Below are 24,578 nucleotides of genomic sequence, written 5' to 3' on the forward strand. Positions count from 1 at the left end.
GAAAATGTTGCGGGCGCCATGTCTGTGGAAGATCCCGAAAAAGCCTTCGATTATAAACACAATATTCTGCGTCTGCAGTCTCGCACCAGGGCACCTGTGAAACCGCCGGGGACATAAACAAAGCTGAGGGTATCAAAAGCTGTGTTGAGACAGCCGTTAAACATGAGAGCGGATATAATGTCTGTTAAGCGTCTCATGTGTTGTTGAGACGTGTAAACCGTGAGTTTTTCCTCCAGACTGTCAGTTATATCAAAAGCTTCAGCCAACGAGTGACTGATGCTCCTCACTCTGGTTTCGGAGAAGGGCCAGTTCCGTTTCCAACCATCATGGCTTTTGTGAGCCTCTTCTCCAGTCCCCCAAGCCCCGCACTTGACAAAATCATGACAGACTGTGAGCTGACAGGGGAAGAAAGGTCGAGTAAACAAGTTCTTATCTGCAAATGCTTCACTGTGCAGGTTCATGTGTTTGAATGTGAATCTTTTGACACCTATATCTTGTTTTTATTTTTGATTTTTTTTTCCAACGTGGAGTATTTTAGGCTTCGTGTTCGATTCTGGACAGGCCTCCTTTCCCCCAGTTCACTAAGTAGTGCTCATATTTTCCTGCATGCACGTTCATTTTAGTATTGTGTTGCAGAGAAAAACAAGCGAGACTGCTTGTCTTTGTCAGTTTTTCATCTCTTGTCTGCGCTTTATTTAGCTGATTTTTCAGTACGTTTGGGTTTTTGTTGAAGGTTGTAGTCGGTTATTATATTATTAATGGTAATAAGTCGTTTTCAGGCTTTTGAATATGCAAGTATTCACTAGGCGTATGTTGCCCCGCCCACTCACGTTCAGTCTGATCGCCCCGCCCACCTGGGAAAGGAAAACATGTCTGTTGGGGATTCAAGACAGGACTGTTTAGGCATTGGAAGCCATGTGTTGAGCTATTTTAATTATCAGCCAGTGATTGGAGCAAAGACTCCAAAGTGTGACAAGTTTATATGCCCATTGGTAACTTGGCAATAATTTCTTTATATATATATATTTTTCCATTCATTCTGGATGTGCACATTTTATCATCACAATTTTTAACTTCTTAACATGTCACACTGGGTGTTGTCTTTTTTTTTGTCGAAAACACTGATGTTGAACTGGTTTTTAAAATCAGCATTCACATCTGTATTGGTTTTAAACCAAATGGGAGTTTGGCACACCATTATAGATACAGTTCACATTGAAGATGAAACTTTTGTGTGATCAGAATTCGCCAATTTTTTCCCCCTTTATGCATTCCTGTTTATTTTTGAGAGGAAAGCAAGTGACTGCTCATCTTTGTCAATTTCCATTTATGCACTTGATTTAGCGGCTTTTTAAGGACATTTGGGTTATTTTTGCGAAGGATTGTAGTTGGTTATTATTTATAGTAATTGTAATACGTCGCATTCAGGCATTCGAATATGTAAATATTCGCTGGGTGTATGTTGCCCCGCCCACTCACATTCCAATTGATTGCCCCTCCCACTTGGGAAAGGAAAACATGTCTGTTGAGGCATTGAAAGCCATGTGTTGAGCTATTTTAATTAGCCAGTGATTGGAGCAAAGACTGACACGTTTATATGCCCATTGATAACTTGTCATCAACATTTTAATTTATTTTTCCATTCATCCTAGATGTGCACATTTCATCATCACAATTTTTAATGTCTTAACATGTCACACTGGGTGTTTTTTTTTTTTTTTTACCAAAAACACTGATGTTGAACTGGTTTTAAAAGTCAGCATTCACATCTGTATTGTTTTTAAACCAAATGTGAGTTTGGCACACCTTTATAGTTACAGTTGACATTGAAGAGGAAACTTTTTGTAATTAGAATTCACCAATTTTTTTCCCCTTTATGCATTCCTGTTTATTATTTCAGAGGAAAACAAGCGACTACTCATCTTTGTCAATTTCCATTTCTTTCCCCACTTGTTTGGACTTGATTTAGCGGCTTTTTAAGGACATTTGGGTTATGTTTTTGTGAAGGATTGTAGTTGGTTATTATTTATAGTAATTGTAATACATCACATTCAGGCTTTTCAATATGTAAATATTCACTAAGCGCAAGTTGCCCCGCCCACTCAGTCCAATTTATTGCCCCTCCCACTTGTGAAAGGAAAACATGTCTGGTGGGGATTCATGACAGGACTGTTGAGCCATTGAAAGCCATGTGTTGAGCTATTTTAATTATCAGCCAGTGATTGGAGCAAAGACTGAGAAGTTATGCTCATTGTTAACTTGACATCAAAATTTTAATATTTCTTTCATTGTTGATAGTGTACAATTTTCATCTTCACAATTTTTATTTTTAACAAGTCACACTGCATGTTGTCTTTTTCTTTTGTCAAAAACACTGATGTTGAATTGTTTTTTGAAATCAGTTTTCACATCTGGATTGGTTGTAAACCAAATAGGTGCTTGGCACACAGCTATTGACATTGAAGAGTAAACTTTATGTAACCAGAGTTCATATTTTGCATTTTCCTCACAAATATTTCAACACAGTGTCATTGAAAGGATTATTCATTTAAATTTTTCCTTTAGCACTACTTGTTGCCCACTTTTGTAAAATATCATTTTCCCCAAAAATCTTGAATTAATAAATTGAAATTGAATCATAGTTTCTAAACTCACAGAGAAACAAGTCACAAATTCTTTTGCCCCACTTTTTTTTTTTTTTTTTTTTTTTAATATCTAGGCCATTTTTTGAGACTTTTTGACCTGATTTCCGAACAATTTCTGATCTAGATGCATGTATGTTGCATCTTTATAGTAGCACTTCAATTGCAAATCTGGCCAGCAGTGATGTATAAAACACAGCATGCATTATTAAATAAAGGATTTCCTGGCTTGGCCTTGACAGCATCAGGATGCAAATACATTTTTATTGCATCTCCGAATCATGTTAGTTTCATATTACATTTAGCAGAAATATAGCACTTTGTGTTTCAGTGTACAAAACAAAAACTAAAAATTGCCCATGATTTTAGTGCTTATAAATTCAGTAATGAAAAAGTATAATATCATTGCATTTTGTTTCTATTGCCCTTTGCTTTTCCCCACTGAACACAACACCAAAAGTTAGACATCAGTCCACTAATTTCACTTACAAAGTAACTAAATCATCCCATATGCAAGCATTGGCCTATATAAAAACATTTTTGTCATTATATAAATTTTTTAAACATACACCAGAGATCATAGCACCATATTTTACAGTAAATAAAGGCCATTTATTTAGTTCTGCTACCTTTATGTTAAAATCCCATAGGTATTGCTTTCCTTATACAGTGTCATGACCTACTTTGCCAATCTGAGAGACCTTCAGAGTCTCAGTGTTATTGTGTCCTTGTTCTCACTCTAGAGTTTATCACTGGGTAACTTTTGGTAAGTTGACACCCAGCAAAACAAACATATTGGGTGGATTCCAATCTAAAGGGCTCATCCCTATGCCCTAATCCCTTCGGAGTGTCCCTCTGAAGGGATTAGAGCATAGGTATGAGCCCTTCTGAATTGAGTTCAGTGTTTGACTTCAAACCGCTTTCCTGCTCAAAGGATAATTTCCAGAAGTGTCCATTAGTTGTATTTTTTTAAACTCCTTCATTCCTAAGGGCCCTTTGAAGTGGCCAGTTTTGATCACTTCGGTTTGAAATGACACTTTAATATGGCGGCCATGATTTTTTTTTTATAGTGCCCTTCTGAAGGCAATATATCTTGCCTGGAATGCATGTTTTAATCCAGTAAGAGTGTACTGCTCCATTTGTTTTGCATTGGACAATAAAGATGATTCCCATCATTATATATTATAATCATATATATTTATTATTATTTTTTATAATTATATATTATTATTTAAAATATGAATATATTAGAACTTAATAATAATGTATCATTCAATATACATAATATTATGAAAATTGTAACTTAACTACTATTAACAAAAGGAGATTATAGTCATAGCTAGGGCCAGACAGAGTTTGCGGAAATTTTTTGTTATTTCTGCAGAGAATTTTGTAAAAAATCTGCGGATTTATGCGAAATTATTATAGGAGTATTATAACTATAAACTTAATATATTAAATAAAAAATAATAAATTTTTTACTTTAATGTTGACAATGCAAACCCAATTAGATCCACTTAATTGCTAAACAAACAAGTCTCATATAATATATCTACTAAAAGAAAGAAAAGATTACAAACTATTTCGCAAATAAATCATATGGAAATTTTAATATTACTATAATTATATCACAATAATATTAGTGAAATTGATTTTTAAAAACTAAATAAATATAAGTTTACACCCATTTACACAAGTAAGTACATAGACTCGATGGGCTAAAAATCTGCGTAAATCTATGCGCGCAGATTCTGTGTGGGCCTAGTCATAGCTGAAGTTTTATGTGTACTGAAGAATATGTTAGTGGTGTTTTCCCATGCAAACTCTCATAATACTATTGCAGGGTTGTTCCTGGTTTAAAATAAGGCTGCAGAGTTATCCAATAATTACATTTTTGCTACTTGAAACAAACACATTTTGTATTAGTCTTGTAATCTTATCAAAAAATACACCAACCTGTTTAAAAAGACTAACATTAAATGTAATTCAATACAAGACCAGTGCTTGAGCATCACTATGGGATCTGTCTGTATTTGTGATTGCCTGCTGGATTTTTGTGAAAACGTGGAGGTGGTACAAAATTTGGTGGAGGTGCCGTGGGCGCCTCGTAATTCTCTATGCAGGAAATGCCCTGTATTGTATTGTGTGTGTTTGCTAGTGCATTGCATTACTGTTTCCAGTTATTACAGTTAACAGTTTTAGGATGTACTTTGTGGTTGCTAGTGCATTGTGGGTGGTTGCTTTTTGGGAACATCTTTAACATTATATAAAAAACCTCTAAATCTGAGATTGAGAAGTAAAAGTGATGCTTGCCTTTCCAAATACCATTAAATACTGCTCACTTTCTTATTCATGGTAATGTGGGAGAATGCTTTTATTTATTTATATTTTATTTATATATAATTTCCTCCCCACCCCCCTTTATTGTTCATCACTTTGACCAACTTAGGTTTGATTAAATGTCCTCTAGAAATAAAGTTAAAGTTGTTCTTTTGTTTATTGTTATTTAGTGTTTTAGCTGATTTGACAGATTTAGATTTTTTTTTTGTGAGTTCTCAAGCATTTTACAATTTATTTTACAGGGAGGATGGTGAATTGGAAGATGGAGAAATAGACGATGAAGGTATAAGCATAGAAGAAGTTAAGGAAACTAAAGAAGAGTCTGAAGAGTTCGATAAAGACAAAGAGAAGGGAAAAGAGAAGGAAAAAGATGAGAAGTCACACCGGCATTCCCGAAAACGACACAGGAAAATTAAAGAAAAGCACCGGTCAAAGAGAAAGCGGCGAGATCGGCAAAAGGTATGTTTTGTGGTGCATCCTTTTGAATGATTATTTGTTAAAATTTTATATATATATATATATATATATATATATATATATATATATATATATATATATATATATATATATATATAATTTATTTTTTTTTTTGTTCCTTTAGGCTTCTGCCAGTATTAGATTTTCTTGTTGTGGTTAATTGCTGAAAATGATCACAATATTGACCTAATCTGCAAAAACGATGACTTTAGCAGTTAAAATAACCAAAAAACACAGAATTGTTTTGCTTTATTGCTTTATTAATTATTTCAATTATAAATATTTTTAATTTTTTAATATTTCTAAATATAAATATTTAGTCACACTAAGATTTCATTGGTTTATGTATTTGCTAACATGTTTTAATTATGAACAATACTTGTACAGCATTTATTATTCATAATTTAACATATACTAATGCATTATTAACATCTAAATTCATGCTTGTTAACAGTAGTTAATTAACAGTAAGTCAGCATGAACTAATAATGAACAACTGTATTTTCAGTAATATGAACAAATAATTAATGTATCGTTCATTGTTTGTTCATGTTAGTAAATGCATTAATAAGACCTTATTGTAAAGTGTTACAAAGGATTGAATATGTTATGCCTTTTTTTCGTAATATTTGCCAATGCAGCATCACACCCCGTCCAGTGGCTCCAGCTCAGACAGCTACGACTCTGAACATGAGCGTCAAGACAGACGTAAGAGCAAGAAGAGCAAATTAGTGTATCGTGATCACGATGGAGATTTTGCACAGGTGAGTTCAGGGTCATGCACTAGATTTAAAATTGCATTATCAGTGGCATAGTATACGGTATTATCATGATATTGACTTCATCTGCAAAAAAAGTTACCTTAACAGGTATAATAACCAAAATTACTTGGCTTATAGCTTTATTGTATATAAACACTGACTGAAAAAATCTTGCTGCCTTTTATTTTTAGATTATTTTTATATTAATTAAATAAGCTTTTCTAGCCATCTCAACTTGCGTTATTATGTTAATATTAGTAAAAAATACAACAGAATTGTAATAATTATTAACTCAAATACATAAGTGACAACTTGTAATCTGTTTACAACTATGATTTTAATGCGTTATTATGCATTACTAAGAAATTTACATCACCTACGATTTTTTACAACAACATCCATATAAACAGTCACATCATTTTCAGTCCGTTTTTTTAGCGTGTAGTAGTCCAGGTTAACATGTGAACATGTTCATGGATGAACTATTAAGCTAATGAACCAATTAAGTCACCAAGCATTTGGCGCTGTGATTAACACTGCAAATACAATAGGAATGGGATTTTTAAAAAAGCTCTCTGAAATATTAATAACAAATAAGTATTCAGTGTATTTTGAAGTGCTCGTGATAGCAATATCATGCATGTTCATTATCACAATTAGGGATGCACGATATATTGGCGGCCATATCATTATCGGCCGATAAATGCTATTTTTAATTGTTATCGTTATCAATTCGATATCAAAATTAGGCCGATATCTTTAAACCGATAGATTACGTAATTGTACATAACTGCTTGCCTTGCGTATGCATGGGTCGAATTTGTTTAGACTTGTCCAGTGCACTATAACAGAGCTTTTCTCACATTGTTTATTCCTTTAAAGTCCTGTCTTTGTGTGGTATTGCTGTGTGTTAATAACTCAGTAAGTAACTATATTTCTTATCATTGTAGATATGTTTTATTGTGTCATTTTGCATTTTGTTTTAAATTGCCCCAGGAAAGCATAATAGCAGCGATGCACATGTGCTAAACAACTCGTTGGGTTGTTTGTAATCTAATATGATTATATGTTTATATCAACGTGTTGCTTGCCATGTGTTGTTGATGTAAGATTGCATTCAATTTGAGTGGCATATTTATTATTATAATGAGTGGATGTGCAATTGACAGCAAGAACGAACTAGCGTTGTCTGATTGACAAGCAAAACCTACATGTGTTCAAAAGAATCTAAAACACCAAATGGGACGAATTTATGCCACATTTTCTTAAGTAATACTATCTGTATTAAGCTTTTCACTTGTATGGTGGCTCTGAACTATCAAAACGCTTTTTCGACATATGTACATTACTGTAACATGTTTTATTCAAGAACATTTGAGCTGGTTTCAGTTCTTTCATTTTTATTTAATTTAAAATACATTTATTTAACTTGCTATTTAAATCCAATTTTGTTATTTAACCTATTATTTTTATGCAACAGTTAAGCTGCATGTTAATTTACTATGAGAAGAAAAGCTAATAATTTATTTTTGGCATTCTGATTTGTGTGAAATTGTGAATATAGGTCTATATAATATTATATGCAATTTTAAAATTATTGCTTTTTTTGCTTTGAGTAGGCTATTCTAAGATTAGTTCAAACTTTTATAAAGTTTTTAAATTGAAATCAGTTGCTTACTGAATAAAAATGTAAAATTTATAATTTTAAATTTTATATATAAATTTTATATTTATCGGCTAATATAACGGTTATCGGCCTCTAAATCTTAAGAGTAATGGGTTATCGATAATGGCAAAAAAAATCCATATCGGTGCATCTCTAATCACAATATATTGAAAATACTGAATTTTAGCATATCTTCACCTTGTTATTATAAGGTTCTATCTGCGTTCTGAATGATTTTGAGATATAGAGCTTTAAAGATTTTGCAATCCATAGCAAACAGTATGTGTGTAACATTTGTTTTTTTAAATAAAAAGTCTTAAAATGTAAACAACTTATAAAAACATCGCATAATGTAAATACGTTGTCATTTAATAAAAATATGTCAATAACTCAATTTTGACAAAAATTGTCAGATAGAACCTTATAATTCTAAGGTGACAATATGTCTATATAATTCCTCTTTCTATTCATGTCTCCAGCGGGAAAATGAACCCACAAAAATCCAGAGATCAATGCAGCATAAGAACAGTGATTTGGACAAATACAGTGACTACAGTGAAGAAAAGTATGATTATGACGACGAAGACGATTACTCAGAGGAGCTGTCCAAATACAAGCATGCTAAAGAGTCGTCTGGTCATGGTAAAGGTGGGACACCTAAAGACCAGTCTAAGAGATCAAATATGAAGGGACAGCAAAAACAACAACAACAGCAGCAGCAGCAGCAGCAGTGTATGTTTGTTACTTTATTATATTATAGATGGGAATTAAATGGATGAATCTATAAATCTGAATCATGATGAATAAAGTTTTTGCATGTTATATAGTTGGTGGGCAGCGTGGCAGAGGTCGTGGTGGTGTTGTTGGTAGAGGACGAGGAATGCTGAACAAAAATAAGAAACTAAAGGGCAAGAACTGGGGCAGAGGCCGTGGTCGAGGAGGAGAGCAAATGGGAGGAGATGGGGTAAGAAATTCTCTCCCTTTTTTGGATTTACTTCCACCCAGTGTTGGGTAAATTACTTCAGAAAAAATATAATTTTAACTTGGTACAAATGTGTACATTAAAGATCTGGACTACATCTACTGACAAATGCTTTATTGCACAAAGCAATGGTCAGGACCCAGAATGATTGCCTTTATTTGTATAATTGTATTCTGTTATAATTGATATATTTGATTATCATTTTATTGTTAATAGAATAGTTTTAAAATATATATTTTTTTAAATACAAAAAAAAAATTAGATTGTAGTTAAATTCAACTTTTCTAGTTACTTTGTCTGAAAACTGAAAATGTAACTATTTGACTTAATACAAAAAATTCACATAAATGTCAACACATAGGCAATAGAAATTAAATCTTCGATTCTTTAAGTTTGATTTAAAACGGTGCCTTTTAGTTTTGTTTTAAAAATGGAACACAAAGCACAAAACGCTTCAAATTTTTGACACCTTATTTCATTCATACAATATATTTGCATACCTTTATAAAAAAGCATAGTTTCTTAAGCATGTGCAATTGTCAGACAAAAACACCTTAGTTGATAAGTAAGTTGTTATGCAAAATATCTGGAAAACAAAAATATAAAAAAGTACACACACATACACAATTACTCTGGTTCTCTGAATTACAACCTTATGTTTTTATAAACTAATTTCTTAATTCATTTTTTTTCAAGCAATGTGCAGCATGTGTCTTGTAACTTAAAAAAAATAAAAAAGGTGGCAAAACTAAAAAAATAATAAAATTATCAAATATTTAAGAATATATACATTTATTATTAAAAATAAAATTATTAATGCAAGAGTGTATGGGTGTTTCCCAGTACTGGGTGGAAGACTGAATAAAAGGGCATTCGCTACATAAAACATATGCCGGAATAGTTGGCAGTTCATTCCGCTGTGGCGACCCGTGATTAAAAAGGGACTAAGCAGAAAATTATTGATTGAAATAAATTTATTCTTAACTGCTTCTCTTTAATGATTTATTCAGAACTGTTGAATTTATGTATAGTATTTAAGGCAATTGTATTTTAAGTACCTAATTAACATAAAACTGAAAGTAATCCAATACTTATCGTTTTCAGTGCAATAGTAATTTAATTACAGTAACTAGTTTCTTTGTAACTAATGACACCCAACACAGCATCAACCAATAAAATCTCATGGTATTCATTATTGTTATGTTATGTTGTCTTCATACAGGACTCTAAAGGCCCACCCATTTTCCAGAAAAAGCGTCCAATCATGAGTCAGGAATTCATTAATCAGCATACGGTTGAACACAATGGAAGACACATTTGCAAATATTTCCTCGAGGGTAGATGCATCAAAGTAAGCTTATTCACCACTCTTACAAATATTAATTAATATTTGACAAGGTGTCTATACTCTTAGTGAAATGTGATCTTAATGCTTCACAGGGTGACCAGTGCAAGTTTGAACATGATAATGTTGTTCCAGAGAAGAAGAAAGAACTGTGCAAATTTTACGTCCAGGGATACTGTACCAAAGGAGATATTTGTATATACATGCACAATATCCTTTTAAAACAAAGAGTTTTTTGAGAGATTGACACTGAGAAATGATCGTTACATGTTTGTTTTTTTTCCAAAAAAAGCATGTTTCATCTTATTTCTCCTTGACCCTAAAGTTTACGCGAGTATCCTTGCAAGTTCTTTCACACCGGAGCAAAGTGTTATCAAGGAGACAACTGCAAGTTCTCCCATGAGCCTTTAACTGATGTCACCAAGGAACTTTTGGATAAGGTATGGATTAACTTGTACTATACAAATGCAAATGCATGCACTAGAATATTATAAATACATTGATTACTCAGATTTTTTTAAATAACATACATTGCTCAGCTATGCAATGGTGATAGTAATGCTGAAGGGATTTGTTTACCCAGAAATGTAAATAAAAAACTCCTAACCCATTACACCCTTGAGTTAAAGGTAATATTATTTCTAATCAGAGGTCATGGCCATTGTTATAAATAATATTACCTTTAACTCAAGGATGTACATCTAAGGGGACTAATCAAAAATACTTCAGAATGAGCAAGCATAGAAGCAACCATTTATAAGTGTAAGTCGATTACCTCTGACAAGAGTGTGACCGTGAGGGGCGCCATCGGCTGAGACGATTCCTCTGAGCGATATGGGTATGCAAATGAGCAAATGTAATAGTTAAGAGTAAAGACAAAAGATTCAACAATTCATCTCAATTATATATTAATATAGTCTTCTCAATGTTTTATGACTGAAGTCAGATAAACTTTGAGCTTAAAGCGCTACAAGGCAAAAGACTAACAATACAAGGCAAGCAGAACAGCACGACAACAAAAAAATTGCAATAAAACAATACGAATATAAACCATAAGATAGAATAAAAAGTTAACAAATTGATCTTTCTAAGTTAAAAGAAATGAAAAAAAAGGTGAGTCTTAAGAAGTTTCTTAAAACAGTCCAGATAGGCGGGATTCCTAATTCTGATGGGTAGTGCATTCCACAGCTTAGACGCACTGTATGAGAAAGTCCTACCACCCATGGCCTCGAGTTTACAGCGTGGCTGAAATAGGGTCCTGATGCCGATCGAAGGCTGTGAGCAGGGTTAAATTGAAAGTAAGTCAACATTGTCTACTGCACAGGTGTCAAACTCGGTTCCAAAAGGGCCGCAGCTCTGCACAGTTTAGTTCCAACCCTAATTAAACACACCTGATCAAACTAATTGAGTCCTTAAGGCTTGTTTGAAACCTACAGGTAAGTGTGTTGGAGCAGGGTTGGAACTAAACTATGCAGGGCTTCGGCCCTCCAGGAATTGAGTTTGACACCCCTGGTCTACTGGAAAAGCCAAACACGCAGTTAACCTTTATCCACCAGTGGACACCTTCATTGGGCCAACTGGCTGGACTATACACAGGGAAGTCACTAGGTCCAGGTTTCAGAAGGTATGAACCTTGTGACTGAACATTCGGTTTACATAGAAATGCATGCACTAGAATATTTAAAATACATTGATTACATTGAAATACATTAGATTTTCGGAATAAAACCTTGCTTGACTACACAATGGTGATAGTAATGTTAAAGGGATAGTTCACCCAAAAAGGAAAAGTCAGTCATTCATTTACTCACTGTTTACTTCAAACCTTTATGAGATTCTTTCTATTGATGACACAAAAGAAGATACTTAGAAAAATGTTGAAAACCTGTAACGATAGTATTTGTTTTTCCCAACATGGAAGTCGATGGTTTTATATATATTAACAGAGCAAGGACATTTTCACAGTATGTCTGATAATATTTTTTCTTCTGAAGAAAGTCTTATTTGTTTTATTTCGGCTAGAATAAAATATTTTTTTATTTTCTTAAAGCCATTTTAAGGACAATATTATTGGCCCCTTTAAGTAATTTTTTTTTTCGATAATCTACAGAACAAACCATCGTTATACAATAACTTGCCTAATTACCCTAACCTGCCTAGTTAACCCTTTAAATGCCACTTTAAGCTGTATAAAAGTGTCTTGAAAAACTTCTAATGAAATATTAATTAGTCATCATGGCAAAGACAAAAAAAAAAAAGTTATTAGAAATGAGTTATTAAAACTATTATGTTTAGGAATATGTTGAAAAAATCTCTCCGTTAAACAGAAATTAGGAAAAAAATAAACATGGGCTAATAATTCAGGGGGGCTAATAATTTTGACTTTAGCTGTATATATTGTGTGCAACAGAAGAAAGAAACACATAAAGGTTTGTAACTGCTTTAGGGTGGGTAAATAGAGTAATTTATAATTTGGGGGTGAACTATCCCTTTAAATGAAGTGTTAAAAATGACTTTCATGAAATGTTAAATGACTACTTAAATAACTATCCAGGGACACTAAGTTGCTTCAGACAAACCGCCAATTAACAGAAGCATGCGTTTATGCGTTCATAATAATTTAATGGTATGTTCAATGAGTTAAGCATGCATTGAAAATCTAATTTTTTGTTGCACATCTTAGATCTTAAATACAGATGAGGAAACTGTCCATGAAGACGAAATTGAGTTAGAAAATCTGAGAAAACAAGGAATTGCCCCCCTGCCTAAACCCCCTCCAGGTGTTGGATTATTACCCACTCCTGGGCCTGGAAGTCCCACAGATGGAAGCAAGAAGATCCCTTCACTGTTTGAGATCAAAGTTCAGCCTACTGTGGACTTGGCACAGAAAATCGCTCTAAGGTACTGTTTGCATTTACAGATTGAATCCTGTTGGAAGTTCCCACGGTTCATGGAATTTTTGGAATATCATGCAATTTTAGAAGGTCTATTTCAGGCATTAAAAGTCCTTCACAATTTTGTAATATAGCTCTGTTTAATGGCCTTTGTTATGCTTAAACTGCATCCTAACTAAACATGATATGACAAGAATTTTGCAACAAGCAATGTGGCTGTCTGCACCCAACTCTACGCAACACAGCAGAAACATACTGTAGTCATAATCCTGTGACTGTTTATATATCATAGTTTAAATACTATAATCATTAACTTAAGTTTCAGCCACTGCAGTCCCAACAAAATGGTAAAGGTAATAATCTAATTAATGCATATTAAAAATGTACATTGTTAAAAGTACATAGGCTGAGTGATTGATTGTTGTTCTTTTGAAAGTCTCTGACTTTCATTTTCAAACTGTTTGCTATTTTATTTCCAAGATCTGAGGTAAACTATCTGCTGCTGCTTTCAGTTGTATGGCAATAAATGTCACCTTAAATGGTGTTAAAACATTGGAAGCGTTTGAATGTAGCTTAAATTCTGTCATTATTAAATATATTTTTAGATCTTATTATTATTTGGGGGTTTCATTTATAACCTGTTTATTATGCATTTACATCGCAGACCCAATTTCTACAACAGCACATCTCCCCCTGCTGGACAGTTTCAAGGTGGTCCACAGTTTGGCAGCAGCCCTGAGGACATGCAGGCTGGCAATATGATGTCTCCTCCACCCAATCCTTCACATTCTCCTCATCCAGGCACAATGGGGAGTCCTCCACCACCATTCACAGGTCCAGTAATTCCCCAAAGCCCTCCATGCCAACCTCCACCACAAGGCTTTCCTATGCCACCTCCAGGCCAGCCACCAGCTTTCCACGGCAGCATGCAGCACATGAGCTGTCCTCCAATCAATCAACAGGGGGCTCCATTTCCACCCATGCCGGATGTGCAAATGAACATGCCTTTCCCAAACATGGGCCAGATGCCTTCAGAGTTCTTCAAGAATTTGTTTAGCAGCCAGTCTCTTACTCAAGGGGGTAGGTCTTCATTTAGCATGATGATAATTTGACAATTTGGGATGCAACATTTTTTTTTTATTGAAAGATATTAAATATGAGTGATTGCTCTTATTTTGTTGCAGTTACAGATGAGGGACCCATGCAGGACTCCCAGACACATGGTAACACCGATTCCAGTGGCATGCAGGACTTCCTTCCGGCTGTACAGAAGGCTTTGCTTTTACATCTAAACCAGAACAAGCAGGACTCTGACTCTCACAGGGAGGAAGGACAAGGGTCTACACCTTCCAACAGAGATAAAGGTTAGAGAAAATAAACATTTTAAAGGAATATTTGTTTTAACACTGAATTTTAGAGTGCTGCAGGAATGAGTCTTAAAGGGACGGTTCACTCAACTAAAAATTCAGTGTTTATTTACTCAGTTTGAGTGGTTATATACTGAAGAATGCTGGGGTAAAAAACTGCCATTGACTTTCATTCATTTTTGTTTCTACTATGGATGTCAATGGCTGCTTTTTCCCAACATTCTCCAGAATATATTGTTTTGTGTTTAACAGAAGAAAGACATTTATAAAAGTTTAGAGGGAGATTAAATGGTGCGGAAATTAACATTTTTATGTGAACAACCAGGAAACCGCCTGATTATATCACTATTGATTAAACGTCTAAAAAAAAACATCATCATAGCAAACTAGAATTGATTTACTCACTGGTCCTCTTTCATAGCCTTTTGCAAAATATTTCCAACTATATGGCTATTAAAGCCATTCGACCATTGTGGAATTAAATTTTAAGCTAATTTTTTTTCATTCTGTTTTAATGAGTATCTATATATTTACCCACATACTGTGTGTGTGTGTGTGTGTGTGTGTGTGTGTGTGTGTGTGTGTGTGTGTGTGTGTGTGTGTGTGTGTGTGTGTGTGTGTGTGTGTGTATATATATATATATATATATATATATATGTGTGTGTGTGTGTGTGTATTAGTCAATAATTATTTCTATGACAGCATTTAGGTCATTTATTTCAGATTTCAGTTTTAAAATCAATATTTATTTCTATGCGATACAAAATCTGTGCAATCTGTTTTAAACATGTGCATATATATTTACAGCTGTACAGCACACACACACACACACACACACACACACACACACACACACATATATATATATATATAATACTCATTCATCATTTTCTTTTCGGCTTAGTCCCTTTAATAATCTGGGGTTGCCAGAGTGGAATAAACCGCCAACTTATTCAGCACGTTTTATACAGCAGATGCCCTTCCAGCTGCAACCCATCACTGGGAAACATCCATACACACTCACTGGCGATTGTGCTAATCACTGCGCCACCGTGACGCCCTATTAAATAATATTTCAAATAATATTAAATAATATTTTACTAGATATTTTTTAAGACTTTAAAGTGACATTTAAAGTGCCATTAAGGCTTTTAAAGGTTTAACTAGGGTAATTAGGTTAACTAGGCAGGTTAGGGTAGTTAGGCAAGTTATTGTATAACGATGGTTTGTTCTTTAGACTAACGAAACCAAATAACTTAAAGGGGCTAATAATTTTGACCTTAAATTTATTATTTTTTTAATTAAAAGCTGCTTTTATTTTAAAGTAAATAAAACAAATAAGACTTTCTTCAGAAGAAAAAATATTATCAGACATACTGTAAAAATGTCCTTGCTTTGTTAAACATCATTTTGGAAATATTTAAAAAATAAAGAAAAATTTAAAGGAGGGCTAATAATTCTGACTTCAACATTATATATATAGTCGATCCGTTATTTACATCACAGTATTCATACAATTTCTTTCAGTGTTCTGTTTATATCATTGCCTGCTAATTCTCTTCTAACTTCAGCTTTACTTCTGCTGATAAAATTTTGGCTCCATTATTGTTGATTATCTGTAAAAAGTATGTTGATAATCAAAAACAACAATAAAGTCAAATCAATAATAATATTGAATAGTCAGAAAATAGTCATTCGTAAAAAAGATGTTTATGGTTTGAAAATTCATCAGGGGGCCCACGCTTCTTTAAAGTACTTGAATTTCAGACATATGGATTCAAGGCCTGGAAAATACTGTTAAAAACTAGCATAGGTGAATGTGCTTGAATTAAATTTGAAATCAAATTTGTTTATGGTATTATTTCAACAATTGTACTCTGCTGCTGTCAAAAACAGAACGAAATAATGTGAATTTTTAAATTTAAAATCTAAAATTTGTACCATATCACTGACAAATAATGCACATTTTAGCAATATTTCAGAAACTGAACCTGAACCAATATTGAATTCAACAGATTATATGAACGTTCGTTAAACATCACTGTTTAAAATGGTTAATTTTTTAATTTCTTTGGCATTTTTAATGTAAACATCAAATGTAAGTGAAATGTGCAGTGAGGATTTTTATGGTCATACATATGCTGGGTTATGAATTACAAGGGTGCTTGATTTAAAATGACGGGTGCTTTAAAACGTTCTTGAATCTGCTGTTCATGAAAGAGTGGGAACACTGATTCATACTGTAATATTTGATTGATTTCTATTTATTAGACGAAACTCCTAACTGGTACTCCAGCGACGACGAGGAGGGCAGTAGTGTAAAAGCAATCCTTAACACACTCAAAAAGCAGAACGAAATGCTGAAAAACCAACCCAGCGTGGCACCAGCTGACCCAAGACTCCAGAAGGAACGCGTTGTTGACCCTCGAATAAAGGCAGACCCACGTCAGCGTCCACCAGACCCCAGAAAAGAGGATGCTGTCGGAGACCCCAGGCTTGCCAGAGACCCACGCAAATTAAAACCTTCAGATGCCCCCAAACCTGACCCTCATCATCGGCACCCGAATCCCTCTGTATCCCATAAAACCCCAGCAGGAGAGGACGATGATGAATGCGAAAGAGAGCTTCGTGAGCGTGCAGTTCTAATCCCGCTAGATCCCATTCCCGGAGGAACCCAGCGAGACCCGCGCTGTCAAATCAAACAATTCAGTCACATCCGAGTGGATATTCTCCTCCAGCGTCCGGCTTTTTCTCAAACCGTAATTTGGGCTCCAGAAGACCTCATCCCGTCGTTGATTCCCAAACAGGAGCACTCCATAAACCTGCCGCTTCCACCGTTAATCGCTGACGCGCAATTAAACCGTAGCCTTTCGTCTCCACCTGATCACCCTCCGTCTGTAACTCTGAGTCCTCCAGATCCACGTTTGGCCGCGGCACGCTTTAAAGAGGGCGTCGTGCGGATTGGAAGTCCGCCTGGTAGGACTGTAGATCCTCGACATCAAGACAAGCCTACAGATCCACGCACTCATAAAGCGCTCGATCCCAGAATAAACCGCTCCGGAAGTCTAGACTCCAAGCTCCCGGTTGCTAAAGAGAGTCCAATCGAAAGAGTGGATCCGAGAATACAGCGTGCGTCCTCAAACCAACCGGTTAGTGTGGAAAAGTCTGAAAAGTTGCCTCCGTATGCACCACGTCTGGCTTCATCGATGGGTGCTGGTCTTGAAAGCCCAACCACATTGTTGGGTGGGATTAGTTTATATGATCCACGTAATCACAGCTTACTTTCTCCAAAACGGGAAAGCGAGGAGATGCCTAGAAAGTCAGGGATACTAAAGCCGCCGTCTACAAAGTTGTCTCCTCCTCATGAATCACCAGAAAAGGATGATAAAAACACTATCGAGGACTCTGAGAGCAATGCAAGTGTGTCGATTCCTCCAGTGCCTACAGTAATGCCGGCGTCTCCTTGTTCTCCTGTTTTGGCGGCAGCTCCAGCAGTGCATAATTTACCCATTCAGGCACTGGCAGGACTGATACGGCCTGCATATACTGACCCACGGCAAAACAAACCTGTCGGCTCCACTGGTGCAAATGCACCGGAGGAAGAAGAGGACAAAGACAGTAAGAAGAAAGACAGGCCTTTAAGGGATGTCTTTAAAACATTTGACCCTACAGCATCACCATTCTGTCAGTAAACTCACACTAAATACACAGCAAAAAAATATTCGAGTTTCTTAGAGTTTTTGTCTTGTTTCTAGTCCAGAGATTTAAAAATAAATCTAGATTTAACAAATGTGTGAATTCTTCTTTAAAACAAGCTAAATAATCTGCCAATGGGATATGCAAAATAAACTTATTTCAAAAGTGATTGTAAGATTACCTTGCTTACTTCATTGGCAGATTATTTAGCTTGTTTTAAGGGAAAAACTCACTTAATTTTGACTAATTTGGACTAGAAAAAAGACTAAAGCACTAAGCGGTGTATAGCTCATGCATTTAGCTCTTGTCTCGTTTCTGGTCCATATATTTAATAATTGTTAAATCAAGAAGTAAAAATATATTGTCTTATTTTCAGAAATAATATGTCAAAAATGTTTTCCTTAAAACAAGGTGAATAGTATTTAAGTAAAATGAAATCATTTCAAAAGGAAAGCTAAGTTATTTTGCTTACTTCATTATTGTGCTTGTTTTCAGAAAAAAACTCACTTAATTTTGATGTACTATTTTTGAAAACAAGAAAATACTTTTTACTTCTTGATTTAAGATTTTTTTTAAATATTTGGACTAGAAACAAGACAAAAGCTCTAAGCGCTGTATATTTCATGCATTTAGCTCATGCATTTAGTTTTTCTTTTGTTTCTAGTCCAAATATCAAAAAATTCTTAAATCAAGTAGTCTTCTTTCAGAAATAAAGCTTCTTTTCACAAAACAAGCTAAGCGGGGTATGCAAAATAAAATTATTTTTTCAAAGCGAAAGCAAGATTAGTTTGCTTGTCTCATTGGCCTTTGAGTGCTTGTTCAAAGGAAAATCTCACTTAATTTTGATGTATTATTTCTGAAAACACGATAATACTTTGTACTTTTTACTTCTTGATTTAAGAACTTGTTGATATTTGGACTAGAAACAAGACAAAAGCACTAAGCAGTGCTCAAGCATTTAGCTCATGCATTTAGATTTTGTCTCATTTCTAGTCTAAATATCTAGACATTCTTAAATCAAGAAGTTAAAAAGTACTGTCTTATTTTAAGAAAAAATACATCAAAAATATGAGTTTTTTTCTTAAAACAAGGTAAATGATCTGCCAATGGAGTAATAAACTTAATTCAAAGTGAAAACAAGATTATTTTGCTTACCTCATTGGCAGATTTTTAAGCTTGTTTGGAGAATTTTTTTTTTTTTTTTTGATGTTTTATATCTGAAAAACTTAGTTTTTTTAGTTTTTGATTTAAGTATTTTTAGATATTTTGGGCTAGAAACAAGACAAAAACTCTAAGCGCTGTATAGTTCATGCATTTAGCTCATGCATTTAGGTATTGTCTTGTTTCTAGTCCAAATATCTCTAAATTCTTAAATCAAGAAGTAAAAAGAAAATATCTTGTTTTCAGAAATAAAAGTAATGTGTCAAAATTAAGTGAGTTTTTTTTTCTCAAAACAAGGTAAATAATCTGCCAATGGGGTATGCAAAATACAATTATTTCACAGCGAAAACAAGATTAGTTTGATTATCTCATTGGCAGATTATTTATCTTGTTTAAAGGAAAATCTCTCTTAATTTTGATGCATTATTTCTAAAAACAAGACTGTATGTTTAATTATTTATTTTTTATATATGAACTTTTTGATATTTAGACTCGAAACAAAACAAAAACTGTAATTGGTGTGTAGCTCATGCATTTGTATTTTTTTCTTGTTTCTAGTCCAAATATCTAAAAATTCTTAAATCAGAAAGTAAAATAAATATTGCCTTGTTTTCAGAAATAATACATCAATATTTTTCTGCCCAAAACAAGCTAAATAATCAGCCAGTTCATGGGGTATGCAAAATATAATTATTTAAAGTGAAAACAAAATTATTTTGCCTACCTCATTGGCAGATTATTTATATTGTTTTTTAAAGAAAAAAACGATTAATTTATAATTCTGAAAACAAGACAATATGTTTAACTTTTTGATTGAAGTTCAAGAATCAAGACAAAAACTCTAAATGGTGTATAGCTCATGCATTGTTTTTCTTTTGTTTCTAGTCCAAATATATATATATAAAAAAAAATTTAAATCAAGAAGTAGAAAATAGTCTTGTTTTTAAAAATAATGCATCAAAATTAAGTGAGTTTTAACTTAAAACAAGCTAATAATCTGACAATGTTTAGGGTATGCAAAATAATTTTTTTAAAGTTAAAGCAAGATTATTTTGCGTACCTCAGTGGCAGATAATAAAATATTATAAAACACTTATATTATTAAAACACTTAATTTCGACTTTTATTTTGTGCAATTTTGTCTTCTTAATTCTGTTTTATGTTGACTCATTATTTGTAGTTGTCTAAAACGTTGATGTGTGGTGCAAGGCTGGGTGCCGCTGAATGCGGTGAGGTTCTGTGTAGACCCAATTATCAGTTTCAGGGTTGAGCTGTACTTGAGCTCGGTGGATAAGGAGAGACTTTTTCCACTAAAAACAGAAAGCTGCTACCTGTGCTGCTTCAGAGTTTGGCTCAAATAGTTTCAAACCTTATAAAATGATAAAGAAGCATTTAAAAAGCAAACCTGAGCATGCTAAATCCCATTCAGGACAAGATGAACACCTCTACTACTTTTTAAATAGATTTTCTTGTACACAAGGCAATAGTAGACCTTTGGAATTTATATAAATAATACTGAAATTTGATGGAGTAAAGCTTTCCCAGTCTTTTACTCTGATCCTCTGCAGCTCGAACTCCTTGGATAACAGTCTGAAGCAGATTCTGTGTGTTTTTCACCAGGATCTCGTCTGAAGACTTGCACCAGGAGTTGGTTAACGCAGGCACCAGGAGTTAACGCAGGAGTAACTGCATTAACACTGGAGAGACACCATGCACCCTTGGGTCACATGTTGTTTTTGCATGTTTAATTTGAGGGTAAACTTGTAATTGCATGATCAAATATGTCAGTGATGTACGGTTGGAAAGACTAAACACTAAAGGGTTAGTTCACACAAAAATGAAAATTCTCTTATCAATTACTCATCCTCATGTTGTTCCAAATCAACACAGATTTTTTTTTTTTAACTTTTTAATTTAAATATTTTTAGATATTTGGACTAGAAACTAGACAAAGCAGTGTATAGCTCATGCATTTAATGTTCATCTTGTTTATATTCACCTTGCATGTATATGAAGCTTTTTTATTTATTTATATTGGTTTGTACATATATTCTCCCCCTTCTCCCATCTTTTTTTGATTTAATCAGATGTCTATTTTTTTTGTGTTGGCCTCATGTTGTGCATTTATAGATTATCACCGGATAGGCAGTTGCTTTTAAGTGCATTTCTATCTGGTATATGGAGACTTTTGGTTGAGCAGGCTCTGCTGAACAGGTGCGTATGTGTGTAATATAAACATGAACTACATTGTTCTTTCGCTATCAAAGGTTAAAAAGGGATGTGTGGCTTTAAGTATTCATATTTGTAGTACTGTGCAATGCATCAAGCTATTGGAAAAGAAATATATGACTTTTTGCTGAATTCCCACAGTATTTATCACGCAGCTACATGAAAAGTATATATACACTGTAATATTGCAGCACTTCTGTGTCTCGTTTGAATTTCCATCTAAGGTGCATTTGGGATTTTAGTGATGAAAAGGTTTGGAGAATCTCTATTGTAAATGTTTTTCTTTTTAACACTTTCTTTTTTTATGGTCATCATTTTTGTTGGTGTATAGAGTTTTCTAGTTTATGTATGTTGTTTTTCACAGACCGTACTCGATTGCTTTTGTGTTGTTTTATCATTGACTGACATTTTAGTGAGGGGGATTAAATGCATCCCTCACTTTCCTCTTTTGTTTTTTTAACTTTGTGTCGAAAATAAAAATGAATTCAGTGATTCTGATATCAGTGCATTGGACGGGGATTTCACTGTTGTGCTGTTAAGCCCATTCTAGATTCAGGCAGCTGAATAACGTCTGTCTTAAACAATTTTTAGGCTGCAGGTTATTCCTGCAGAGAGAAAAAAATAACATAAAGGACTTGTTCAGATGCCTAAAGATATCAGAAGTGTTCACTTAAACTGTTTTATCCAACAAAGACCCTACAAAAAGTGCAAGTAACTCATTTGTGGTAACTTTTCTAACAAATAAATGCAAAAAATAAATACAATCCTGACGCAATATAACATTTTTGAATTTGTATAAATGTAAAAACCATATCAACGTGTGTTGCATTTGGTGAAAGTTTCATAAGCATACATTTAGACAATTTCACTTTCTTTTCTGATTACATGGCGGATGCCTTTCCATATGCAACCCAACACTAGGAAACACCTATACACTCTTGCATTCACACTCATACACTTTCACGTTTAATTAAAATAAATGATCAACAAATTAATCTGTCTTGACAGTCTTTACAAGTGAAGGAATTATCTATAAACAATATGAATTACCAATAGAAAAATACTGCAAACTATAAAATACTATTCATGAAAATACTTAAATAACAGCCAAATCCAAATGCCCAACACAAGCAAGCTGCGCTCCAGGCCAGATCAGCTTGATGACGTATAATGTCTCCGACACCGCCTGTAGTCCCATTTAGCAACTTGATAGCAACCGTCTTTTTAAAGAAGCATAATCGATTTAAAAAAATCAAGAGTGTGCTGTAACTGATGTGTTTTATGTTGTAGAATAAAACGTGAAAGTATCTAGAGTTTGTGTCAGCCATGAACCTTGTTTAAGAATTTTAACTGAATCCTATTGAAAAAAACCCATTGACTTTGGGACGAGGGAACCCGAAGTGCTAAAATGCTAACTCGCTTCCGGGTTTTTGCATACACATTGACGTCATTGTTCCTCCACTCTATAGTGCATGTGTTTGGACTGTGGGGGAAAGCGGAGCACCCGGAGGAAACCCACACCAATGCGGGGAGAACATGCAAACTCCACACAGAAATGCCAACTGACCTAGCTTAGGCTCGAACCAGCGACCTTCTTGCTGTGAGGCGATCATGCTACCCACTGCGCCACTGTGACTCCACATTTAGACAATGTTAGACATTGATTTATTTTTCATGTACACTATGTCCGAACACATATAGAAGTGTCGAGTTGTTTTCCTTTAACGCTTTAAGTGTGGTTTATACCTCTGCATTGAGTGATCGGCATGACCCAAGTTTAGTTCCAACACCAATCAGACACACCTGGGCTAGCTAATCAAACTCTTACTAGGCTTTCTAGAAACATCCTTGCATGTGTGTTGAGGCAGGGGTTCTCAAACTTGGTCCTGGAGGGCCGGTGTCCTGCAAGGTTTAGTTCCAACCCCAATCAGAAACACCTGGTCTGGCTAATCAAGCTCTTACTAGGCCAGGGGTGCTCAATCCTGTTCCTGGAGATCTACCTTCCTGCAGATTTCAGTTGCAACCCATACCAAACACACCTGAACCAATGAATTAGGACCTGAACACCACTTGATAATTACAGGCAGGTGTGTTTGATATAGGTAGCAACTGAAATCTGCAGGAAGGTAGATCTCCAGGAACAGGATTGAGCACCCCTGTACTAGGCTTTCTAGAAATATCCATGCACGTGTGTAGAGGCAAGGGTTCCTAAACTCTGTCCTGGAGGGTCGGTGTCTTGCAAAGTTTAGTTCCAACCCCAATCAGACACACCTGGGCTAGCTAATCAAGCTCTTACTAGGCTAGGGGTGACCAACCCTGTTTCTGGAGATCGACTTTCCTGCAGATTTCAGTTGCAACCCATATCAAACACACCTGCCTGTAATTATCACGTGCTGTTCAGGGCCTAATTAATTGGTTCAGGTGTGTTTGGTCAGGGTTGGAGCTAAACTTTGCAGGAAGATCGATCTCCAGCAACGGGGTTGAGCACCACTGTACCAGGCTTTCTAGAAACATCCTTGCACGTGTGTTGAGGCAGGAGTTCCCAAAGTCGATCCTGGAGGGCCGGTGTCCTGCAAAGTTTAGTTCCAACCCCAATCAGTGGTTGACCACACCCTAAGCTCTTACTAGGCTTTCTAAAACATCCTTGCACATGTGTTGAGGCAAGTTGGAGCTAAAATCTGCAGGACACCAAGAGTTTAAGAACCCCTGCTCTACAATGATAACAGAATATATCAAAATAAAGGGTTTTCATTTTTGCCTGTGATATTCTATGTTGACTCATTATTTGTAGTTATCTAACACGTTGATGTGTGGTGCAAGGCTGGGTGCCGCTGAGTGCGGTGAGGTTCTGCGTAGACCCAATTCATCAGTTTCAGGGTTGAGCTGTTCTTGAGCTCGGTGGATAAGCAGAGACTTTTTCCACTGAAAACAGAAAGCCGCTGCCTTTGCTGCTTCAGAGTTTGGCTCAGGTTGTTTCAAACCCTAAAAAAACAAAGAAGCATTTAAAACAGCAAACCC

The 24,578-nt window shown here is 34.8% G+C and overlaps 2 protein-coding genes across 2 annotated transcripts in view; one reads left to right on the forward strand and one right to left on the reverse strand.

Annotated features, from left to right (window-relative positions):
• Window positions 1–22,058, forward strand: zc3h6 (zinc finger CCCH-type containing 6). Its single transcript, XM_682645.10, has 12 exons — window positions 1–412; window positions 5,225–5,441; window positions 6,101–6,223; window positions 8,366–8,618; window positions 8,714–8,850; window positions 10,091–10,219; window positions 10,309–10,423; window positions 10,544–10,653; window positions 12,897–13,114; window positions 13,772–14,187; window positions 14,292–14,471; window positions 16,746–22,058. Exons 1-12 carry the CDS (start codon window positions 327–329, stop codon window positions 18,164–18,166), a joined length of 3,405 nt encoding a protein of 1,134 aa, XP_687737.6. The 5' UTR covers window positions 1–326; the 3' UTR covers window positions 18,167–22,058.
• LOC110440166 (uncharacterized) overlaps window positions 21,243–24,578 on the reverse strand; it is a 14,771-nt gene continuing 11,435 nt past the window's right edge. Inside the window, exon 8 of the mRNA XM_073920333.1 lies at window positions 21,243–24,542. Coding sequence (XP_073776434.1) covers window positions 24,342–24,542 — 201 coding nt within the window. The 3' untranslated portion in view covers window positions 21,243–24,341. The remainder of the gene's footprint in view (window positions 24,543–24,578) is intronic.

Source organism: Danio rerio, chromosome 13, assembly GCF_049306965.1.
Source record: "Danio rerio strain Tuebingen ecotype United States chromosome 13, GRCz12tu, whole genome shotgun sequence".
Lineage (NCBI taxonomy): Eukaryota > Metazoa > Chordata > Actinopteri > Cypriniformes > Danionidae > Danio > Danio rerio.